General features: G+C 40.7%; 1 protein-coding gene across 1 annotated transcript in view; it reads left to right on the top strand.

The window, feature by feature from the left end:
- The window catches only part of brinp2 (bone morphogenetic protein/retinoic acid inducible neural-specific 2), a 111,165-nt gene extending 91,534 nt beyond the window's left edge, over positions 1-19,631 (top strand). The window contains exons 7-8 of the mRNA XM_036597225.1: positions 13,479-13,701; positions 17,845-19,631. Of these exons, the coding sequence (XP_036453118.1) occupies positions 13,479-13,701; positions 17,845-18,964 (1,343 nt within the window). The 3' untranslated portion in view covers positions 18,965-19,631. The remainder of the gene's footprint in view (positions 1-13,478; positions 13,702-17,844) is intronic.
- Positions 19,632-20,459: the final 828 nt, after the last annotated feature.

The raw sequence follows: 20,459 nt of genomic DNA, 5'->3' as shown, positions 1-20,459 counted from the left end.
ATCTGCTTTTGCTTCAGACAATAAATGAATCGATGAAGTTAGTTAAAACTTGCAGAAACATCATACAATGCAAACTCTTTAAACAACACCTTTTTGGCAGTAGTGTTTTCTAAATCGTGGGCTATTACTACTATATCCAAATCGCTAGGCAGTGTTTGCACAGTTATTTTGTTAAATGACTGCAGCAGTTCCTTTTTTTCTGTAGTGTAGACTCACCTATTGTGTGAAGCCAGTGGGACTATTGGCTTCTGAGATAGAAGATTTGAGACAAGGTGTGGGGAATGAGGAATGCTTGCTATAAGTGAGAAAAATAACTCCAAGATTAGTATATGGGTGCCAGTTATTGAACTAAAGAAATCAATTTCTGGGAAAAAAATATTTTGCTGTTTGTACCAATCTGTCACATTCAAAGAAGGAAAGCAACCATATCTAAGCACTGGAGCCGCAAGCGTTATTGAGTAATGAAGCCATAAATGGGCAAAACATCACTGAGAATTTCCATTGGCAGGCCGTAGCAGCGAGGGAAGCTGTGCCAGGACTGTTTGTTGGTGGTACCATGTATCAAACAACTCTCTGTTACTTGAAGGCATGATTTTAATTACCATAATGGAATGCTTGTGACAATAAAGCAATTTGCTGTGTATCGAGGGATTTTGTGTTGGGGGGCGGGGGGGGGGTTGGGGGGAGGTGAATACCACAATCCCTATGCTCCAAGAACACTTGCACTTTTAAGGCTGGATTTATGGTTGTAAACATGATCAATTGTGACAGTTTAAAAGGAAAGTGCTAAAATTATTTTGTGGGCTGAATGCAAAAAGCCACACAGCAAGTAATCATAAGCTTAGCCTGCATGCTTAGTGTGCAGACACTGCTGTATCTGCTACACATCACACTATGCTACCCAAACCAAATCCCCTTAAATGTATGTTTGCAGTAAATTCACTGCACATACACGGTATGATTTAATTTAACCTTGCTGACAACTGTGCATGCAATACAACAGCAACACATAGCCTACTATTTGCCAGTAATATTCATTTTCCAGAAATGATATAATATTACTTATGCTGTACTTAACACCTTAACAAACGTTAGTGTGCTCTGATAATCCACCTTATTAAGAACACTTAGTTTGTATGTCCACTCACTCATCACTGCATGAGCTCAACATCTATAGGTCCACTTGTGTAGAATTACCGGCATCCAGAATTTGTTACCCTCCACCCCGTTCATCATTTTGTAAGATTCTGAACAAAGGACCACTATTGACCAGGTATTATTTGGGTGGTGGATCATTCTCAGCACAGCAGTGACACTGATATGGTAGTGGCATGGTAGTGTGTGTAGTGCTGGTATTAGTTACAGCTACAGCAATGTTAGTAGGTTTTTTGACACGTACATATCATTGCTACGTTTAGAGTGGTCCAAAAAACCACAACACTGTGATTAGAAACTGACAATAATGGCTAAAACCAACTATACATGGCAACAGATGTATTACAGTCTACAGATGGGCCTATAAGGCACATGTTTCTAATGTACAAAACACTATTAAAAGGTGATTTGTCGTAATAAAAATGATTCTGGGAAACCAGCCCTTCTCTGGTGTTCATACAGTTATGGTTTAAGGTGAGGAAAATATTGAATTGTGCTACTGCTATGAATTTACTTGCTAACAAAGAAATGAATGGCGGATATGAAAATAAGCCAAAAAATGAAAATGAAGAAACCTAGCATCTCAATCTCTTAGGCAGACCTCAACATAATACAATACAGATGCTTAGAGGGGGCTTTCAGAGTGTTACAGTGCCCCCTCGGCTTTCAGAGTGACAGGATCATTGCTTTCACCAACGTTCTTGTCTCATTAACACAGCCCTTCCTTTCTGCTAAGCTTTCTATTTCTAGAAAGTTCCATACTGAGGTGGCAGTCTGCTGGGGGATTAGCTCCTCCTTGCAGGTGCATTGTATGTAAAGTTGTGAAAATAGGAGTTTGAAAAATCACTCTTACCTGCATGATCATCTGGAACTGTTCTGCTGCAGTTTGCCATCCAATAACTACCAAGTTCTAAGAACTGTAGTGTTTGTAGCATTTACTGTAGTTTCAATATATCGCAATTTACTTCTTTCTTTTAATGTGTAACATTAGTACTGAATCGGCCTTGATATGTTGTCTGGCTTTAGTACATTCTGTAGCAGCGTGAGGTAGAGTTATTATCTTTTACTCATGGTCAGGCTTATTAAGCTGTTAAAGAGGTAGAACAACCATCCACACATTGAATGGCTTCCCTCACAAAACACAAACAGGATGCTTAAAAGATTTTTACTTTGTGATTACATCAGTTATTAAAAACAACAAAGACAACACATAGCTACAGTCACAGCAGCATAACAGTAGCCTTTAGGCTTCTTCACATGGTCAAGTTTCAGCCATTTTATTCATTTTAAAATAAGTGATTTATAGGCTGTAAACACACAGTGTATTACACATATAGCAAAACTACCAAAAACTATCAAATCACAGCAAAAACAAAGTCAGCTTACAGGTTTCTGACAAGAATGCATGTTTATTTTCTCTGATTCAAGCAGGCATGGCAGGTAATGTGGTGTTACCACATAACCTGCTGTGCTGAAACGGGTTGCTGGAGAAAGGTGCCGTGGATATATGTTCAGAAGATCCTCAGTCTGTCTGTGTAAGGTGCAGCATGCAGTCTGTATTTTCAGCCCTTTTTTATTGGCATCCCGAAAATGTGCTCAGAAAGAGCACTGGTGATGCGGGAAACTGTCTCTTTTTGATCTGTCTATCTATGTCTTTCAGTGATGGTTAGGGAGCGACATCGAAGAATAGTATATTGCAAACGATATCAAAAGCCTAATTTACTGTAGCACTTGCAAGAAAATATATCTATTCTATTACCTTTGAAATATTATTCTGTATATTGTTACTGTCCAAAGAAAAATAAGTATCTCCAAAATGGTAACTTTACGGGAGAGGGCAAAATGTTTTTTACTTTCAATTTACTGTAAGAGATTTTACACCAAGCAATTTTGGAACATTTCTTCTGGTCCATTCATTATGAAATTTTTGAGTGTTCTTTTATTTTATTATCATAATTTAACAAATTATCCTGTATGTCTGTGTCAAAACACCTTTCAATGCAGTAAAACATAAAGCGTGTGAGCAATACTGTAAGAGATGCCTTGCTTAATTGCTCTAATTGCTGAAAAGTCGGTGGAGGCTCTCGCCTGAGATGCTCAATCAATAGAAACCATTTATCACCTTAGGCCCTGCAGTGAGGTTTAAAATATAAGCCCATCAATTGTAGAGCGCTCAACCAATAGTGGACAAAGACTGAGCAAATAATGCTGGGAAAATCAGTTCTTTCTTCCAGAGTTGACCGCATCCGAATGTCCGCTGATGCGGGAGGTGTCTGTTTGTGGGTCAGCGTATGGATTTCATAACTGGGTCCAGCGCTACGGGTGTCTCAGGCAATATCTATGAACCCAATATGACTGTGATTGAGGGGAGGGCCAAATATTGCTCTTTCGAGTCCAACAAGTGTCACCGCAGCCGAGCCAGCAGACACGATGAGGTCATGAGTCACTCCGAACCCAGCAAATACAATAAATTTGGTCAGGGAGAAAATAAATAGTGGCTAGACGTTATTGTGAGAGGAGGTCTCTCCTTTATGTGGGTTCTGTCCATGTGAAATAAAGACTGGACTCAGGCAGGTCAGGAGACATGTAGGTTGGATCGCAGATCGCACATACACTCATATACTTACATTCACCTCTATCTGCAGTGATTTTGGAAAGGCTAAATATCTAAGCTCAAAATATGTGAAATGAAAGTTCAGTGCCATGACTATGCATCTTACAATACAGTTCTGAAATCCAGACCTTGCAAGACGCATCACTGGGACCATAGTGTCACCTTGAAAAATCCACTTGCTGAGATTAGATAGACGCTTACCCTCTTACCAGATGGTAAATGCTATCAAATGTCAACTGTCCAGCAAACACCACAGTTTAGGTAATCTAATCAAACACTAAGTATGAATTAGAGGATGACCTGCATAACCTCAGTAAAGCATCAAGAGCAGCAAAATCTTCTGCGTTCAGCAGAGTACAACACAAACACTAGCCAGTGCAAATGCACATTGTAGGTGTCTATTTTCTGTCTTGCCATTTGTAACGTGGAATTGCAATCAAAACTTTTGGCAGTTATCAACAGCTCCACTGGGTCTCAGTGGGGTATACAAGCCTTCCCCTTGGTCTTCTCAGGCCCACGCATCAACACATGCGGCATTTCAATTGAAAAAAATTACTGTACCAAAAAAGCCCCACAGACAGCGATGATTTCTGTCGCTTGGGGCTGCTGAGATTTTTCAGTGAGAAGCTCTGACATTTCTCCTCATATCCTACTGTGAAAGCTAAGATTTATGGTTTGCTATAGAGAGATGTATGTAATATCTGACTTTCCCTCTTACTGAAAGCGAGATATTACACATAATTGCTAGTGATCACCATGCTGTGTGGGAGAGGTCCTCCTGTTCCTTTGGACTACTGATTTATATGTTATATTATATGACTTCAATAAATAACAATAGGAATTCACATTTACATGAGTATGAGGGAACAGAGAAATCAAAGTTATTTTGTTTAGGTCTTGCAAAGGAGCAGAAAAGAGCTGCTAGGTTCAGAACTGGGGCTCATGAATGCTCTGTAGGATCAGGTTTTTGTAGATGTGTCGTTGAGGGACTTTGACAGGCCAATTGTGTGTCATTACTGACTTTTTTAAATGGAAGAGCAGCAGATAAAAGCTAGAATGCTAATGCACCCTGCCAAACTGGAACTTCAAAGGAAAATGCAAATATAAGCACTTGCTAATGGTCAGCGATTTTAATGGAGGTGGATTCAGAGATTTGAGAATTACACGATGCTCACAGTTTCTACAGTCTTATCGAAATAGAATTTATAAAGGGGAATATTATAACACACCCAGATAATGATTTGTTGGTTCTGAGAGTATGCTCTATGCCACTGAACTCAGACTGGATTTCTTTTGAAAAAAAAATCTTACTTTCATTTGCTTTGCATTTTAATTAATCCACAGCATATCCATCAAAAAAAACCTTGAACGTCTAACTTTTTTGAGAACAATGCATACAAAAACATCTTTTGTTGTGTTGTGTAAAAAATATCTTTGCAATCCAATTCAGTTAACTTGATCATATTCTGCTGTTTATACCCTTAAACATTTGGTGATCTGCAAGAAGAGAAAACAATGTAGTCCTCCCACCTGTTCCATTCAAACAGGACATCTGCGTTCTTTCTCCTTCTTGTGAAATCTTGACAAAGCACTTCCGAATCTAGCAAAGATCTAACAAACAATAGGTAAGATTTCAGAATCCACTAACACATTCTAACCAAGAGCGTATTTAGCTTATGACTACAACAAGAAAGCTTTGCTGCTCTTACCATCAACAGTCTTTTGTGACTTCCGTTATCACTTGAGAGCAATTAACAGTAGACACTAAAGCAAGCAAAGAGTTTTCTACTTTCAAAAGAGCCCAGCAGACAGGCTGAAACTAAACTGCTCTGTGGAGCTGTCAGAGGACTGTTGGAAACTCTCTCATCGAGGTCACCAAACCAACTCCCTTCCAACATCTGATGCCACCGCCTGCTGTCAGAAGTCTAATTAGAGGAGTGGAGCGAACTCCAAGCCAAGGCTCAGGCTGTCTGGGCTTTTACCGATACTGTATAGCCACTGTGTCATATGTTAGTGCCTCAGCCACAAGAGATTGAAATCACCAACACAACTAGCCTTGCCCCAAGGCTTTTAAACTACCAGAATCCTACAAGCAGAAGCAGAAGAAATAATAGCCAAAAGCTCTTCCTTGGACTAGGAAAGCAAGAGGCAGCTACTGATATCTAATTAAGTTAAGTGGATTATTTGCTGGATGATATTTCACTCAGTATATGGCAGAGGATATGAAGCTGGCATCTCGACTGGTAGTCTGTCTGATAAATCTGCTGCATATTTTCTGAACTGAACTCCCTGTTTGTTAAAACGTCTACTGAACCATGATCTTTGTGCATGACCGGATCAATCTGACACAAACTAAACCTAAACAGGCTGTAAGCTAGACTGATAAAAACCTACATGAGGGGCTAGAATACTTATTTCTATGAGCTTCAGCGTCACTTTAAATGTGGAAGGAATCACTGCTATACGGAGTCCAGAGGAACGTCCATACTAAAGTTATAAAATGTGTGGGAGAAATGGTTGTTTTCTTAAGAGTTGCTAAAATCTCATTTATAACTTAAGTATGGTCTGGACTGTCAGACCGGTCTGAGGTTGTTCTCTATAACGCGCTGTAGCATGAACATTGGCGCTCTATTGTATTGCATCAGTCTGAACACTCCCTCGAACAGTTCAAGTTGGTAGAGGCAGCTACAGCTCAAAAGAAGTCCGGGCATGAATGATTGAAGAAGGGCATCACATCAATCAAAACGCACTGATGTAGACATATACTCTCCAAGCTGCTCAATGATTTACACGCATATCATGTCATACGCACGACTAACTACAGGTTCCCTACCGCAGAGAAACACCATTCCGCCTCAGCCTTTCCACATGCAAACATTAGTTTGCATAAAGCGGTATGAGCCCTCTTTTCCCCTTTTGCAGGAATTCGTATCATCTTTCTCTTTAATGGTGCAAACGATGACTTGTGTGACAGCCCAGTCCATTTGGTCTTGACTCATGGCTGTGCATGTCCTGCAAGCCACCCACCTATGCCTATTTTAGGTAATGGGAGCCTCATTCATCCAGCTGCCCCATTTAAGTTCAAACCAGCTCCCAGTACACTTAAAACCTGTAGCCTGGCTGCCAGATATGTTACCCATAATGGACCATTAAGAAAACATTTATCACCCCAGTGGCCGGTAATGTAGTATCTTGAATGAGTTCAATGTACATGGTTTCACCAGTTGCATGGATATCTAAGACGGAAAGTGGAGCTGAATGCTTTAAAAAAATAAATAAATAAATAAAAAAATATATATATATATGTCTATTTTCATGGCACAGAGAATAAACCTTTTAATAACAACTATAAAAGGTACACCTCTATGTTTAGTGGACAAAGATGGGTTTATCATAACAATCAATAAAAATGTGCTGGCGTGAGTAAATCGCAAGGTCTGTAGTCATAAGGTGATACTTTCCTACAACTAAGGTCACAATTCCCCATAATTCCTCTGAATTTATGATTGAGTACAGTGAATTCAGCTAGCAGTTTATAGTTACAGTAGCTTATAGCTGAGGTATAGAGGTTTATAGTTGAGGACACCCTCATTCTGACAGGCTGGTCTCTTTGTTTTAGTTGGGATTGATCTCTGTTATGTGGTTTTGGAGGCTGGGCTCGTCACAAAAACACTTGGCCTTGTTGAAAGGACCCACTAGAGTGCAATAAAGAGCAATCTGATTCCATTGCTCCCCCAAACAGCATGAACAGGAAATATATTTATGGTTTGGGGTTTACTGTCATAGTTGTGGAAGAAAAAAGTTTATTTTAGGGGTTGTTTTGGAGTTTCAATGACAGCAAAATGCTGGTATGGGAAGAGGCATTGTATTTCATTATGTGTCTAACTCTTGGGCTAGTCGCACTCACCTACAACAGGATGTTGTTTTCGTAATGACATTCTTGCAATAGATTGCAGTCCATAAAAGATTGCTTTCCCATTTTGTTTCTTTTGTCTTACAAAGAGATATTTGTTTTCAGGCAGCGTACGTGCGTGAATATACCCACAATGGCAGAACATTTTTTTTCTGCTGCACTGAACAAATGTATTTTTTTACCAATCAATACTAGCGCAAAATGAGTCACAGGTCATGATCCATGGTGATGCTTCTTCTACTACAGATGGAACGAAAGCAGATACTCCTATGAACAGGACAGTGCATAAAAATAAAAAGTTGATGCCTCAAATTCCTTTGAACACACAAACCTAAGCTTCAGTTCATCCTCATCCAGGGAACATCCGAGTGTCCGTGGCTCCAAATTATCACAGACTCTGCAGCTAACATCTACAAATCATTGGATTTGGGTGGGGTACGCAAGCCCTCTGTTGGTCTTCTGTAGTCCACACATCAACACATGCATGATTTGCTGTAATATCTATTAAAACAAAATGGAATAGACATCAAACAAAGCTTTCATAACAAAACCTTTTATCTCTGAAATAGTAACTTTACAGCACAAGGAGAAAATGTTTTAAGTATTCAGTGTATTTTAGTGTTGTAAGATTTAGATTCAAGTAATTCTAGATCACTTATGTTTGTCAATTAGTCATGAAGTGTTCACACAATGCAAATCCCAGCTAGCATTTCCAAGTCATTTTAAAAAGAAAAACCCCAGGAGTTATGGGTTTTTGACAGCAATGAAATACATGTATACAGATTAAGCTCATCATGTGAAACTCCAGGCCGCATATCTCTCATAACCCACATGACTCAAAATTATCTTTATGGGAAAATGTCAAATCTACATTAGTGTTCAGGAAATGCTTGGCCTAGATCGCTTCGACCTGTCCACTGATCCACTCGTCTGATTAACAGAGAGAAGATCCTTCAACTTGTCCTGGTGCAGCAGCAGGAAACGGCTTAATCGCAGCTCCGTCAGCAGTCAGCTTCTCCAGACAGGTCATAATTCTGCACCTCACAGCTTCCCTTCCTCCAACCAATCTGTGATTAATGCCCTCTCCGCAGGGAGCCCAACAACTCTCGCAGCACCAAACTCAGACTGCGTGTAGAGGCATAAAAGACATATAGAGGCCAGCATCCTGCAGGGTGTCCATAGGACATACTACATCCAGTCTTCCAATGAAGAGAAAAATGAGCTTATTTACATAAATTATACAGGTGCCCTGCTTTCTGTTGAAAAAAGAAAGGAAAAAAAAAGTAACCATGATGAAGGCCAACAGCTTCTATTTTCATTTTCTTGATCTGGCTTGTGCTTTCTACTATGATTAACATCTGGATGCACTGTGCGATTTTTCATTTTTATTAAATTATTTGGCAGAGCTTGCTTTGGTGATGACAGGCTGGAGACCTTCAGCCTCACAGACCTTCCTCTACTTCTACTTTTTCATGTTAAATCGAACGGAGTTGCAGTTGGAGAGGATAATTACGTTTTACCTCTATTTAGATGCAAAGCAGTTCATTACAGGTGTAATGAGTTTGAGAATCCTATTTGCATCAGATGAAAAAGCATAAGGCCGCATTATAATAGGTAATTTAAAGTGGAACGTCTAATACGTTTTTTCTGCTTGCAGCTTGATATGAGACGTTTAAGTCGTTCCGTGCTTCTGCTTTTGAATAGTTTGGCATACATCTCAGTGATGTCCTCAAGATAATTATCCAAATAAATCAAGCCTTTTTTTGGCACCCAAGCCTGGTTTAGGCAGAAAATCAGTCTGATCACTGAGGAGAAAGGTTTACGCTTCAGTAAATAAACACACTGACCTGCCACTTCATAATAAACTCCTACCTTGTCGCATCATCTTGCTGGTGTACAGTCAGAGACTGTAGCCCATCTATTGCCACTAGCAGTTTGTTAGACATCCTCTAGACCTTCATCACTGGTCAGTTTCTGACTTTCATGACTCAGTGTCTTGTTGAGAATGATCAACCACCCAAGTAATATCTAGTCAACAGTGGCCCTGTGATCATAAACTGGCCAGTGATAAATAGGGTGGAGTATCGTTAGTTTCGCAAATGCATGGGCTACAGTCTATAACTATACCCTTTTACAGAGGTGTTTTAAGTGAGTGCAAGTACAAGGTAGATATTTAAAAAGATCCAAAATTACCTATATCGTGTATGACTCAGCATTTTCTCTCATAATGATCATGTTTTGGCTTTTGGAACATCCAAGATATTCTGTTTCTGGTCAAGTGGTATGGTAGTTGAGGAGCTGTTTTCTAAAACTAAGTTAAAGTTTCTTTGTATACTTTGTTCAGGGTGTCTTGCGTCTTTGCTTTCGAAATGCTGTTTTTTATATTTTCTAGTACAATGCATCAGGAACACATTACTTGAGAAATTCCACCTAAGCTTGAAAGGATTTATTTTTGTATAAATGTTAAATGCCTCTCTGCCTATTTTTTTGTACCCCTGCACAAGTCTGCAGGAGGCTAGGGTTAATTGCCATGTTAAGCTGCCGTGTGCTGGCCAATGCCCTCCTCATTAAAGAACCATAATTCTGTACCGACCCTTCAAGACGATGGCCGAGAGGTCCAGAATGTTCTTCTCCAGGGCTAGTTTAAATGCCAGCCTAAGATATCAGGATGCAGGTGTGTGCTGAGGTTGTGTAAGGAACAGCCTCATGTGAGTCTTGAGGGAGGAAGAGAAGATTTTTGTGTTGAGGGTGTTAGCGCTGAAACTCCGGAGACTGTGTACAGATGTCCTTCAGTCGTTCATTTAGAGCCTGGCAATGCGAGGCCCATGCCGCGCAGCTAATTGAACATGCTTAGACCGCTGCCGCTTTCCTGTCTCCCCCCGCTTACGGCAATTTGAAATACTAATCACCTCAATGGACGAGAATGTGCAGCGTCTATGATGGCAAATAACCTCCATCCTTCCATCTGACACATTTCCAAAGGGCTCAATCGTCCATAAATTTGAACATGAAGTCATAAATGGCAGAAAAAGAGGAGAATAGACAGTCCAAATTCCCTCCATGCACTGCGAATACTAATGAGGTTCCTTTGCCAACAGGGAAAGGAGGAGATAAAGGGAGAGGAGAAGGGGGTGAGAAAGGGAGGACAAGTCAGTGAGAGGAAGAGAACAGAGACAGCAGAGATCTAGAAACCGGGGCAGCAGAAGGAAAAAAGAAACAGTAGCCACTGAAACTCAAGAGAAAAAGAGAAATTGATCAAACCTAGTAATAGCAGGTGTGCTTCTGTGGCTGAGCTTCAGTGACAGACAGCTGGGTCAGTGCTCTCTGAGACAGGTGACAGAAAATGCTTTTGTCAGTGCTGCTCTATTAGGCTACCATTTCCATACAGTGCCTTGATCTGGCCCTTTAGATTTGTGGTTGCAAAACAATATTAATTCTTCCATTATTATCTAACCATGGACAGAAAGCAGTGGGTTAGTGAAGAGCAGGTTGATATCACTTTTTTGATGTACAGCACCTCCCTCCTTCCTTTTCTCAATCCCTCTCTCCTTCCCTCCCTCTCTTCCTTACTCACTCATTCCCTCAATGCCTCACTTTCTCCCTCACTCCCTCACGTTTAGCAGGCTGAACATTTTCCATAAGGGGCACTATTAGCAGTCAAATAGCTTTTGTTGCTACATGAAAGCAATGCTTTCCATTAATGACAGTGTGTCCTTCTTGATGATCACGAATGCCATCCTACACATACATACAGAGTCATAGAAGAAAAAGTACACTGACTCATAGAAGGACTTTGTTGTGTTTTCCCCATTTTAGAGTATTAGTGAAGGCAAAGCTATGAAGTGACAATGCATATATGCAGTAACCAAACACATCATTAATCTGATGTAGACTTTTTCTTAGGATCTTTCTCGAGGACAAATTTAAGAAAAAAAATTGCTCAGTTGGCCTATCGTTATTAGTTGTAGCATTGGTTCTTGGTTCTGCTCTTTCAGCATTGGTTAATGGGCCCTTCCAGGGGGTAGAGAAACATTCATTAAAGGGGATAAAAAGCTCATTTTAGACAAGAAGTGGTAACTGTTCCACTTCTTTGCACCACCCTGCTTGCAGTACTTTTCAGTGTTAATCAATGCAGCCGTTTATAGCTGCCATGCAAGCATGCACAGCAGTCGGCACAGTCAAAGCTTAATATTATGCTTTAGTTCTACTTAAAGGTGCTTGCTACAAGTGGCATGCTAGTGGTTTCTAGCTAGAAACCCTACAAAATACAACATTCATGCTAAACTGCTAAAGATAAACTTTATTTGATCATTTACAAGTGGTATCACATACTCATACAAATTTGACTGTCAATAAAGCCATTTGCACTTTTACTGACTTATCCAAGACACAAAAACACATAAATGTGGACACATACCCTAAACTTGCGAGACGTGTTCTGTCTCAATTAACACACATTGCAGAGCTGGCTTGCCTTCGTGCAGTCTCGCTCCTGGTTTAAAATGTGCTTCAGGCTTCTTTTGGCAGGCAACCAATATAAAGAATATGGGAATAAGAACAAAAGCACTGTGCAACAGTAAACAATCAAGCACCATCGACAACAATCAGTGTCTTACTGTTGAAGTTGCAGTGGGACTTCTTGTTTGCTGAAGAAAGAAAGTGAAAAGAAAATTGGAGTGTTGATTGGATTAGTGGGTGGGAGATCAAGAATTGTGGTAAGTATCCCAGTAATTTCAGTGGTAGAGGAAAACATACATTCAATCAGCACCACACACCAAGTGTGTCCAAACTTGGTGTTACTGTATGTGTGTGAAAAATGACAGTGCATGTATAATGATTCTACTGCCACAATAAAGCAAGTAAGAGCAAAGTAGAAAGGTTAATTATTGGAAAGAAGAGAGAGAGAGAGAGAGACAGAGAGAGAGTGAGAAAGAGAACATGTGAGGAATGGAGGAGTGGAGCACTGGTTGAGCTTGAACTATTCTCTGAGTCAACGCTAATAGTACCCCTCCGATTCAGTGTTATCTCTGGGAGTCTGTGAGCTTTGCCACCTTGCACAGGATTGTTGCACATTGTAATAGCATGGGACAGCAGGGTGCTTCAGCGGAACCGCTGCCTCATGTCCACTAACTAAACGAATTCCCAGGAGCCGGCCCCTCTCTCACAAGCCACATCTGCGGAAACACCTTTATTTTAATAGTTTTTGAAAGAGTGCTAGTGTCAGCTTAACCAGCCGTGGGTGTTAAAATAGTCATTAGGATAATTGGAATTTGATAATGTCTCTGAAGTGTTGACATTTTGCTTGTTCAACATTTTCAGGCAGAGACAGTGAAGGTTTTTACAAATAGCACTGGTGCCTGTGTCCCTTAGCTACGGTTACTGCACTTCCACCAAAGAAAGCGGACTTTGACAGTGTGTATTGTCCGTGTTTCGAGTAAAAAGCCACGACACAAAGACATAAACCAGGGCATCATGCTCCGATTGCTGACTTTTTCTAGAAGATTCTTTCTCAGTTGCTACACTTTTGAAGCACCGGCAGTATTTCCCTGTGATCTGTTATATCAGGTTGTTATCTGAATAGTCGCTGACGGCGCGTCTCCACCACCCACATTTGCTTGGCCGATGACTCAGTCTCAAACCTCTTATGATTCACTTGTATCATCAGCTACCTCCTGCTGGTTCGTTTCACTAGAGAGCAGTGCATCAGAGCTTGTGTCAAGACTCACTTTTTGCCTCACTGTGGATAAGTGTTTGCAGTCCTAATGTGATGTAAATCCTTCCCTTTTTCTGTTTCAGATGAGTTCAAGGCTTTTCTCAACAATCTGCCCACTGATCGCTTTTTGAACACGACAACCATCCTGAGGTTCTGGAACTCTGACCTGGCCTTGCAGAGGCGGCATGGCTTGCTGGAGGCCACCACAAAAGTGATCCTTGGAAAAGCCCATAAGATTGTGCGTAAACTCTTTACACTCAGCAAGCGCTGTCCCAAACAGCCAAAGATCAGCCTGCCCAGAGACAGGTAATTTGCCTTTAATAGCTGATGTGTAATCATGTATTTCCCATGAAGCATATCGCTGCTGTTGAAACAAAACCTTGTATCTTCATTTTTGTAGTTTTTCAGTTTTTCACATACTTTCAAAATACATGTTGCCCTTTACATTGCATGTCAATTTTCTGATGAAACGGCCCAAATTACTTTAAAAAATCTGGTTCCATTGACTTACATTAAAAGTAAAGTATGTTTTGTCCTTCTTCTGTAAAGTTTCATTTTGGAGATACAGGTTTTGTTCCAACAGTAGCAATATACTATAATACATAACAATTATTTGCACATACACTTACCATCCACTTTATTGGAAAAACCTACTTTTACTATACCGTTCCATCATTTAAGTCTATAATTACAGACTACAGTTTCCCTCGTGTACCAGGCACAGAGGTGTTGATTTGTCAGATTCGCTGCTAGGTAGAGAGAGGTTTAACACTGAAAGACTGAAAGAATAATAGTTTTCGTATCAAAATCACAATTTGAAAGTGTGAAGTTACCCTATATTATCAACAAGTTTTAAGTTAGTAAAATTAACCTAATAACATGAATTTGTGAACAGCTTGTAGACAAGTTAGCCCAATCAGAAACAACTAATCACCCATGTACAACCACAAGTACCTGGCAGTCTGGCACACTAGCCAGAAAAAAAGGCAGAAAAAGCCTAAAAAGTGCATATGTTGATCATCTTGGTCAAAAAAAAACAAAGCTGATATAGAAAATAAACCAGTCACAATATTTTTCAGAAAAATCTCAAACACCCAAAAATATCCTGACCACTGTTTAAAGGCCTAGAGAATGGCTAACACACATTGTGCACAACAAAAAATGGGCTGTAATCTCAAACTGTACATCATCAAGGTGAAAATATAAGAGCACAAGGTAGAGGTGGCCATTAAGAGTATAGCTATAATGTTTCTGTATTCTGGCAACAGTGTTGATAAACTGTGGTGTTTGCATCTTTGTGCACAGTTTTGCCCTGCTCTGACATGCAAGATTCAGCTCACACAAGATTTTGAGATTATTTTTTTGAGCGCGCAGTGTCATAATCCAATCCTGCTGGATCACAGTACTCCTTAGTTTAGTGTTTTCACTGTTCTAACACTCACCAGCTAATGAATTGAACTTCAAAGTGCCATGGCCTTCTAGGATTGTATTCTTTGTTTTAGAAAAGATCTCAGGAGAGACTGCAAGACCTGTATGCGCCATTGTGTAAATGCAACCTGTGATTGGATCAGTCTCCTTGAGTTCTTTATTCTGTCAATCCATGTATCAAATCAAAGTATCAGTCCAAACAAAACATCAGAACCCATGAAAAAAATACCGTGCCCTGCATGAGAAGTGGTATTATATTGTGATCTATAGCTGTGCTACTCGAGATTCAATATCCATTAAAGTCTGGCCTATTTTCAATCACAAGGGTACAACCTCTATCGATAAAGTGCAAATAAAAAACAGCTAAAGAGGGCAGTACTTAAGGTGTTTTGAAGCAATGTTATCTAACATGTTTGTTCCCACAACCTTTAAACATCTGTCTCTAAAGGAGTGTGGCCTAAAAATTGCTTTGCTGTCCATGCCTACTCGATATTTGCCTTGTTGTATGGTCTTTTTAGAGCATGGCTTGGAGGCATTAGAGCAACACGTTCACATGCTCGACTGCTGTCGTTTAAAGGCAATTATTTGCTATTCAACACTGTCAGAAAACCAGCAAGCTGAGTGGGGCAGCCGCAGGTGAAGCCTAACTGATAGATGAGAGAGAGAGAGAAGTGGATGGAGAGAGAGGAAATGTGGACAGAGAGAGAGAGAGAGAGGTGGGGAGATAGACAGGAAGATAGACAGACAGGCAGAGAGAGACAGAGCTGTTTAGCCTCTCAGGGCCAGATTGAGAAGACCTTTGTGCAGTGTGGTTAGTGTGCGTGCACTGTAATCAAGTGCTCTAAGAGAGTGACAGGTTGTAGTTAACGTCCTCCGCTGTGAAGACTTTCGCTCCACTCTGACAGCCCCCACCTGAGGCTGCCACCGTTTCCATGCCACTGCTTGGAAAAAAAAGCTTTGGAGACGAAAAGACATAGCCCAGAGAATATACATCACTTGGAATTATGATGAAAACGTCCTTGGCAGGAGAGATACAGACCAATTTTAGCCATGCTGTTTTGGACAGATGTGGTCCTCAAATTAAATGACACATCACTTATCCGGAACATTTCCTGAATCGGTTTAATAATGCATGCGCAGTACTGTGCAAAAGTCTTAGGCCAGCCAAGAAAATTGTTTATCTGGGCAGTAAGTGTGTTTTTGCTTGTAAAACACTTTGCAAAATGTAAGGCCAGAGTACGCTGAGCAGACAAACATGAACAAACACAAACAAAAACCTTCTGGTTAGTGTGCCACATGTGTTGAAAGTGTGTTTTTTTTCTATTCACACTGGTTCATTTTACTTGGTGCTTTTTCTGAACATTCAAAGGACAACTGCAAAAATTAGTCTGTTCATAGTTGTTGTCTGTTGCTTGTCTGATTGCTATACTCTGGCATATACAAAAAAAAATGTAACTAAACATTAATACAGTAAAAAACAAGACTGTCTTATTTTTCATCGATCTTTTTGATATATTGTGAGATGGTTAGAACAACAGAGAGAATGGGTTCATTTCTCCTCACTGCAGCTCCAGACATGGTTGGATTCATTAAATTTCCTTACCAGCACACATGATTTAATTTAACTGAAGCATTGACTATCCAAACCAGGTACTGAAGGGTAACTGGACAGTAATTACTGGGCAAAGAGAAGTTTGTAAATGGTCAAGGTAATACACTAACAAACATAAATCACTATCTGAATGTTTATTTGCATTTAATCTATGTTCATGTTTTCAGAGCAAAAAAAAAAACACATTGATAAATATCTTTAAATACAATTTTTGCACAGTACTGCAGGTGCTCAGACAAAGCTTCTGATCTCTTTGTCAGACAGTGTGTCAAGCATTAGTCAAGCATGAAAGCCAGTATATAGCAAAGGACATGAAGAATGAATTAATCCAGTGGATTCATGCAATCAGTATAAAGACAAACCCTTGGAAAATCGCTCTGACTGTACATGATAATATGAGCACTGAAGTGGTGTTACATAATGCCGGATTGTTTGAATAGATATCAAAGGCTTTCATGGTCGTGCAAAGTGTGTTACATTAGCAGGCCTGTACAACTAATGTAAGGCATTCAGCAATCCAAGCGATGGGAATTACCTTAGGAAAAAGGCGCCCCTGGGGGATAAAGCAGGGACAAGCGGAGGTTGTACACAGAGAGGGGTTTAATTTATGAGCATGTGCCTCTCGGTATACCTCAGCTCCAGTGAAGTAAGTGGTATGGTAATAGCTGAGCGTGCCAAGCCAAATGCATTTATCAAACCGACTTGCAACTCGCTAAATTGGATGATGGTAAATGAAAATAAAATGCTGCCTATTTCACATCTTTTCTTTTTTCTTGGTTCAGCACGGTCGCCTTTTGTCAAAGGGCAACTCTCCTACCCTTGAGTAAAATTCTTATCAGTAGATGAACGTGAGAAATGATTGCCTTATTTAGTAAAACAAAAATAAGGCAAATGTCAAGTCCCAACCAAGCTTTCTAAGAGATGTTAGCTGAGTGATTTTTCATGTCACCGAAGGCCTATTGTTGATTTTTTTGCATGGTTTACTAATAACCCTTAGATTAATGATAACAAAAGCATAGAGATATTTTATATTATTTCTCACTTATAGCATATTAAAACATTGAAGTGGAGAAGTTGAAAATGTTGATTTTAAACTTTAAACTGCATGTGTTCATAAGTAGAGAGGAATCATTTCAAAATTGAAGAAAAGTCATTATTGCATATACAGTCTTGCGCTCAAGACAGAAAAACATGTTTGCCATGTTTTTGTCATTTCTTGACGTTGGAAAGGTCAGAAGTCCAGACTCATACAGAATGTAAATGTTCATTATGTACTGTACTGTAATTTTATAACTACCTGCATGCATTTAAATAGTACAGCAGAATCACAGCAATACCACTAATGTTAAGCAAATCCCAGCCCAGTGTTATGCAGTTACTAACTGTCTATGCTAATGATTGTCCTACAGGACGCTGGGTTTCTGGCTAAACCGAGTGCAGTCCCTGCTATACTGCAACGAGCATGGAGTCCTGGGCTCCTTCTCAGAGGAGGTGCAGGGTTGTGTGTGCACCTCTGAGCAGAGCGGCGCCTGCCAGGGGACCATCCCATGCCTATTGGGCGAGGGCACCCTGTGCTCATCCTGTGCCCCAGACAACATCACTCGCTGTGGGATGTGCCTGCCCGGCAGCGTCCTTCACATGGGATTCTGTCGGCCCAACATCGCCAACTCCTTGGACCACTACGTGAACTTCGATCTGGATATGCCAGATGCGGAGGCGCGCCACCTCCTGCGCCGGCTGGATAGCCGCATGGAGGTGCACGCCATCTACATCAGCAATGATGTGCGTCTGGGCAGCTGGTTCAACCCAGCGTGGCGCAAACGCATGCTGCTGACGCTCAAGAGCAACAAGAACAAGTCCAACCTCATCCACATGCTGATGGGGATCTCCTTCCAGATCTGTTCAACCAAGAACAGCACACTGGAACCCGTGCCTGCCATATATGTCAACCCCTTTGGGGGCAGCCACTCGGAGAGCTGGTTCATGCCAGTCAACCAGCAGGACTTCCCCGACTGGGAAAGAACCAGGCTGGACTCGTCCCTGCCATGCTACAACTGGACTCTAACACTGGGAAGCAAGTGGAAGTCCTTCTTTGAAACGGTGCACATCTACCTACGCAGCCGCATCGTCACAGATGACCCAGCCATCAACGAGACGCTCTTCTATGAGCCACTGGACCCAGATGACCGCTCGGCCAACCTGGGTTACATGAAGATCAACAGCCTGAAGGTGTTTGGCTACAGCATGCACTTTGATGCAGAGGGTATCAAGGACCTGATCCTGCAGCTGGACTACCCGTACGCACAGGGTTCACAAGATGCCACGTTCCTTATGCTGCTGGAGATGCGTGACCGCATAAACCGCCTCTCACCGCCTGCCACCCAGCCACTGGACCTCTTCTCCTGCCTGCTCAGGCACCGGCTCAAGTTGTCTGCCGGCGAGGTGGCCCGCGTCCGGGACTCACTGCAAAGCTTCAGTGCCAAGCTGCCCAATTCCTCAGAGCCTGAACTCGGCCAGCTGTGCAGCTAGCTCGGCTAATTTTCCCTTGCTAGAGCGGGTGTGTTTATGAATGTGAATGAGAGAGAGGAACAGAGGCACAGGATTATTTTGGGAATATGTGTATACGTTATTTTGTGTGGGTGGGCTTGTTAGCTTTTCAGAGCCTGCCACTCTTGGGCAGCAAACTGAACAAATAGGAAGCCGTGACTGACGAGGGAGCACAGAGCATGTATTTATCTAAATGCTAACTGAATTTAACATGGACCAAATCAAGCTACACTTCTGAAAGAAGCTTGACAAGAGAGAAAGAGAGAGAGAGAGAGAGAGAGACAGACAGACAGACAGAACTGCCTCCCAGTCTTTTCTGCAACATAACACAAAAGCAGGACTTGTCTGCTCTTTCTTATATTCTGAAAATGTGGGTATTCTTTGGTGATGTCATTGTTAAACTTGAAAAGGGGTATGGAAAAGATATTCTCCATTTGGATTAATTTGTGGCAAAATTAATGGTCATACAGTGATAATCAATTCAGAGGTTTACCTTGCTTTTCTATTTTATCTTAACTATATGGAAAGCTGTATATCTGTATTTAACACTGGATTGAGATCCTCTTAGCGGAATCTTTGTATTCAGAGATATGGCTAAACCAAAAGGTAAACAAACGTAAAGGCAAACCGAATGGCAAAATGTCTGTTTTTAATGTTTGTTGGGTTTTGAGATGTTGATCCTAAGATATCATAAAGCATTGTTTTATGAAGGTTTGTGGGCAGCTTTGTAAATATTGCTCCATCATTGATCCTCATTCAGGATGTGAAAGCTGCACATTGCTTCTTGAATATAACTGGTTCAACATTCTTCTGAATTTGTACTTTTTGAAAAGTGCAAAGACCAAAAACATTTCTTACACGAAAAAAAGTAAAAAAAAATCAAGTATCTATTGCCTTATACCGTGGAGTCTATGTTCGGATATCAAAGCACACTTTCGGCTTGTTACTCTCTCTCTCTCAAACCTTTTTACTGCTTTTGCACCAGTTCTATTTTTTTCTTTTTAGCTCTGATTTCACAGTAACTACTAATCTGTAAGATTCCAATTTATAATTGACTTACTCTGTGAGGAATACATGGTGTGTCTGCTCTGTACAAATACAAGAAGCTCCATTTGAAGACCTCCTTTAATATGACCATGTTCGCTCATATATTAATCCATTTTTCCTACAGTGACTCGTTTGAGTTCTAGTAATTGTAAAACGCAAAGCAGTTGTCCAATCAGTTATCAGCTGGCATTCAGTAACACAGCTTAAAGCTCTTCAGTGAATCTTTATAGTCATTTTGCATTTTAATTCATGTCCCATCTCATCCATAACGCAAACATACAAAACAGCAGTGGACTGAATATTGTTCATGTGAAAGAATATCATCAGCCAGTGTAAATCTGCAGACACAACACCCATCTGCAAATCATGTATAAGTTTTGTCATTTCTCAACAGAAAGAAAATAATTAGTTTGATTTTGCCCAAACACAG

Source organism: Colossoma macropomum, unplaced genomic scaffold (assembly GCF_904425465.1).
Source record: "Colossoma macropomum unplaced genomic scaffold, Colossoma_macropomum, whole genome shotgun sequence".
In the NCBI taxonomy this organism is placed as follows: domain Eukaryota; kingdom Metazoa; phylum Chordata; class Actinopteri; order Characiformes; family Serrasalmidae; genus Colossoma; species Colossoma macropomum.
The sequence above is the reverse complement of the archived record's forward strand: the minus strand, read 5'-3'. Positions and strand labels throughout refer to the sequence as shown.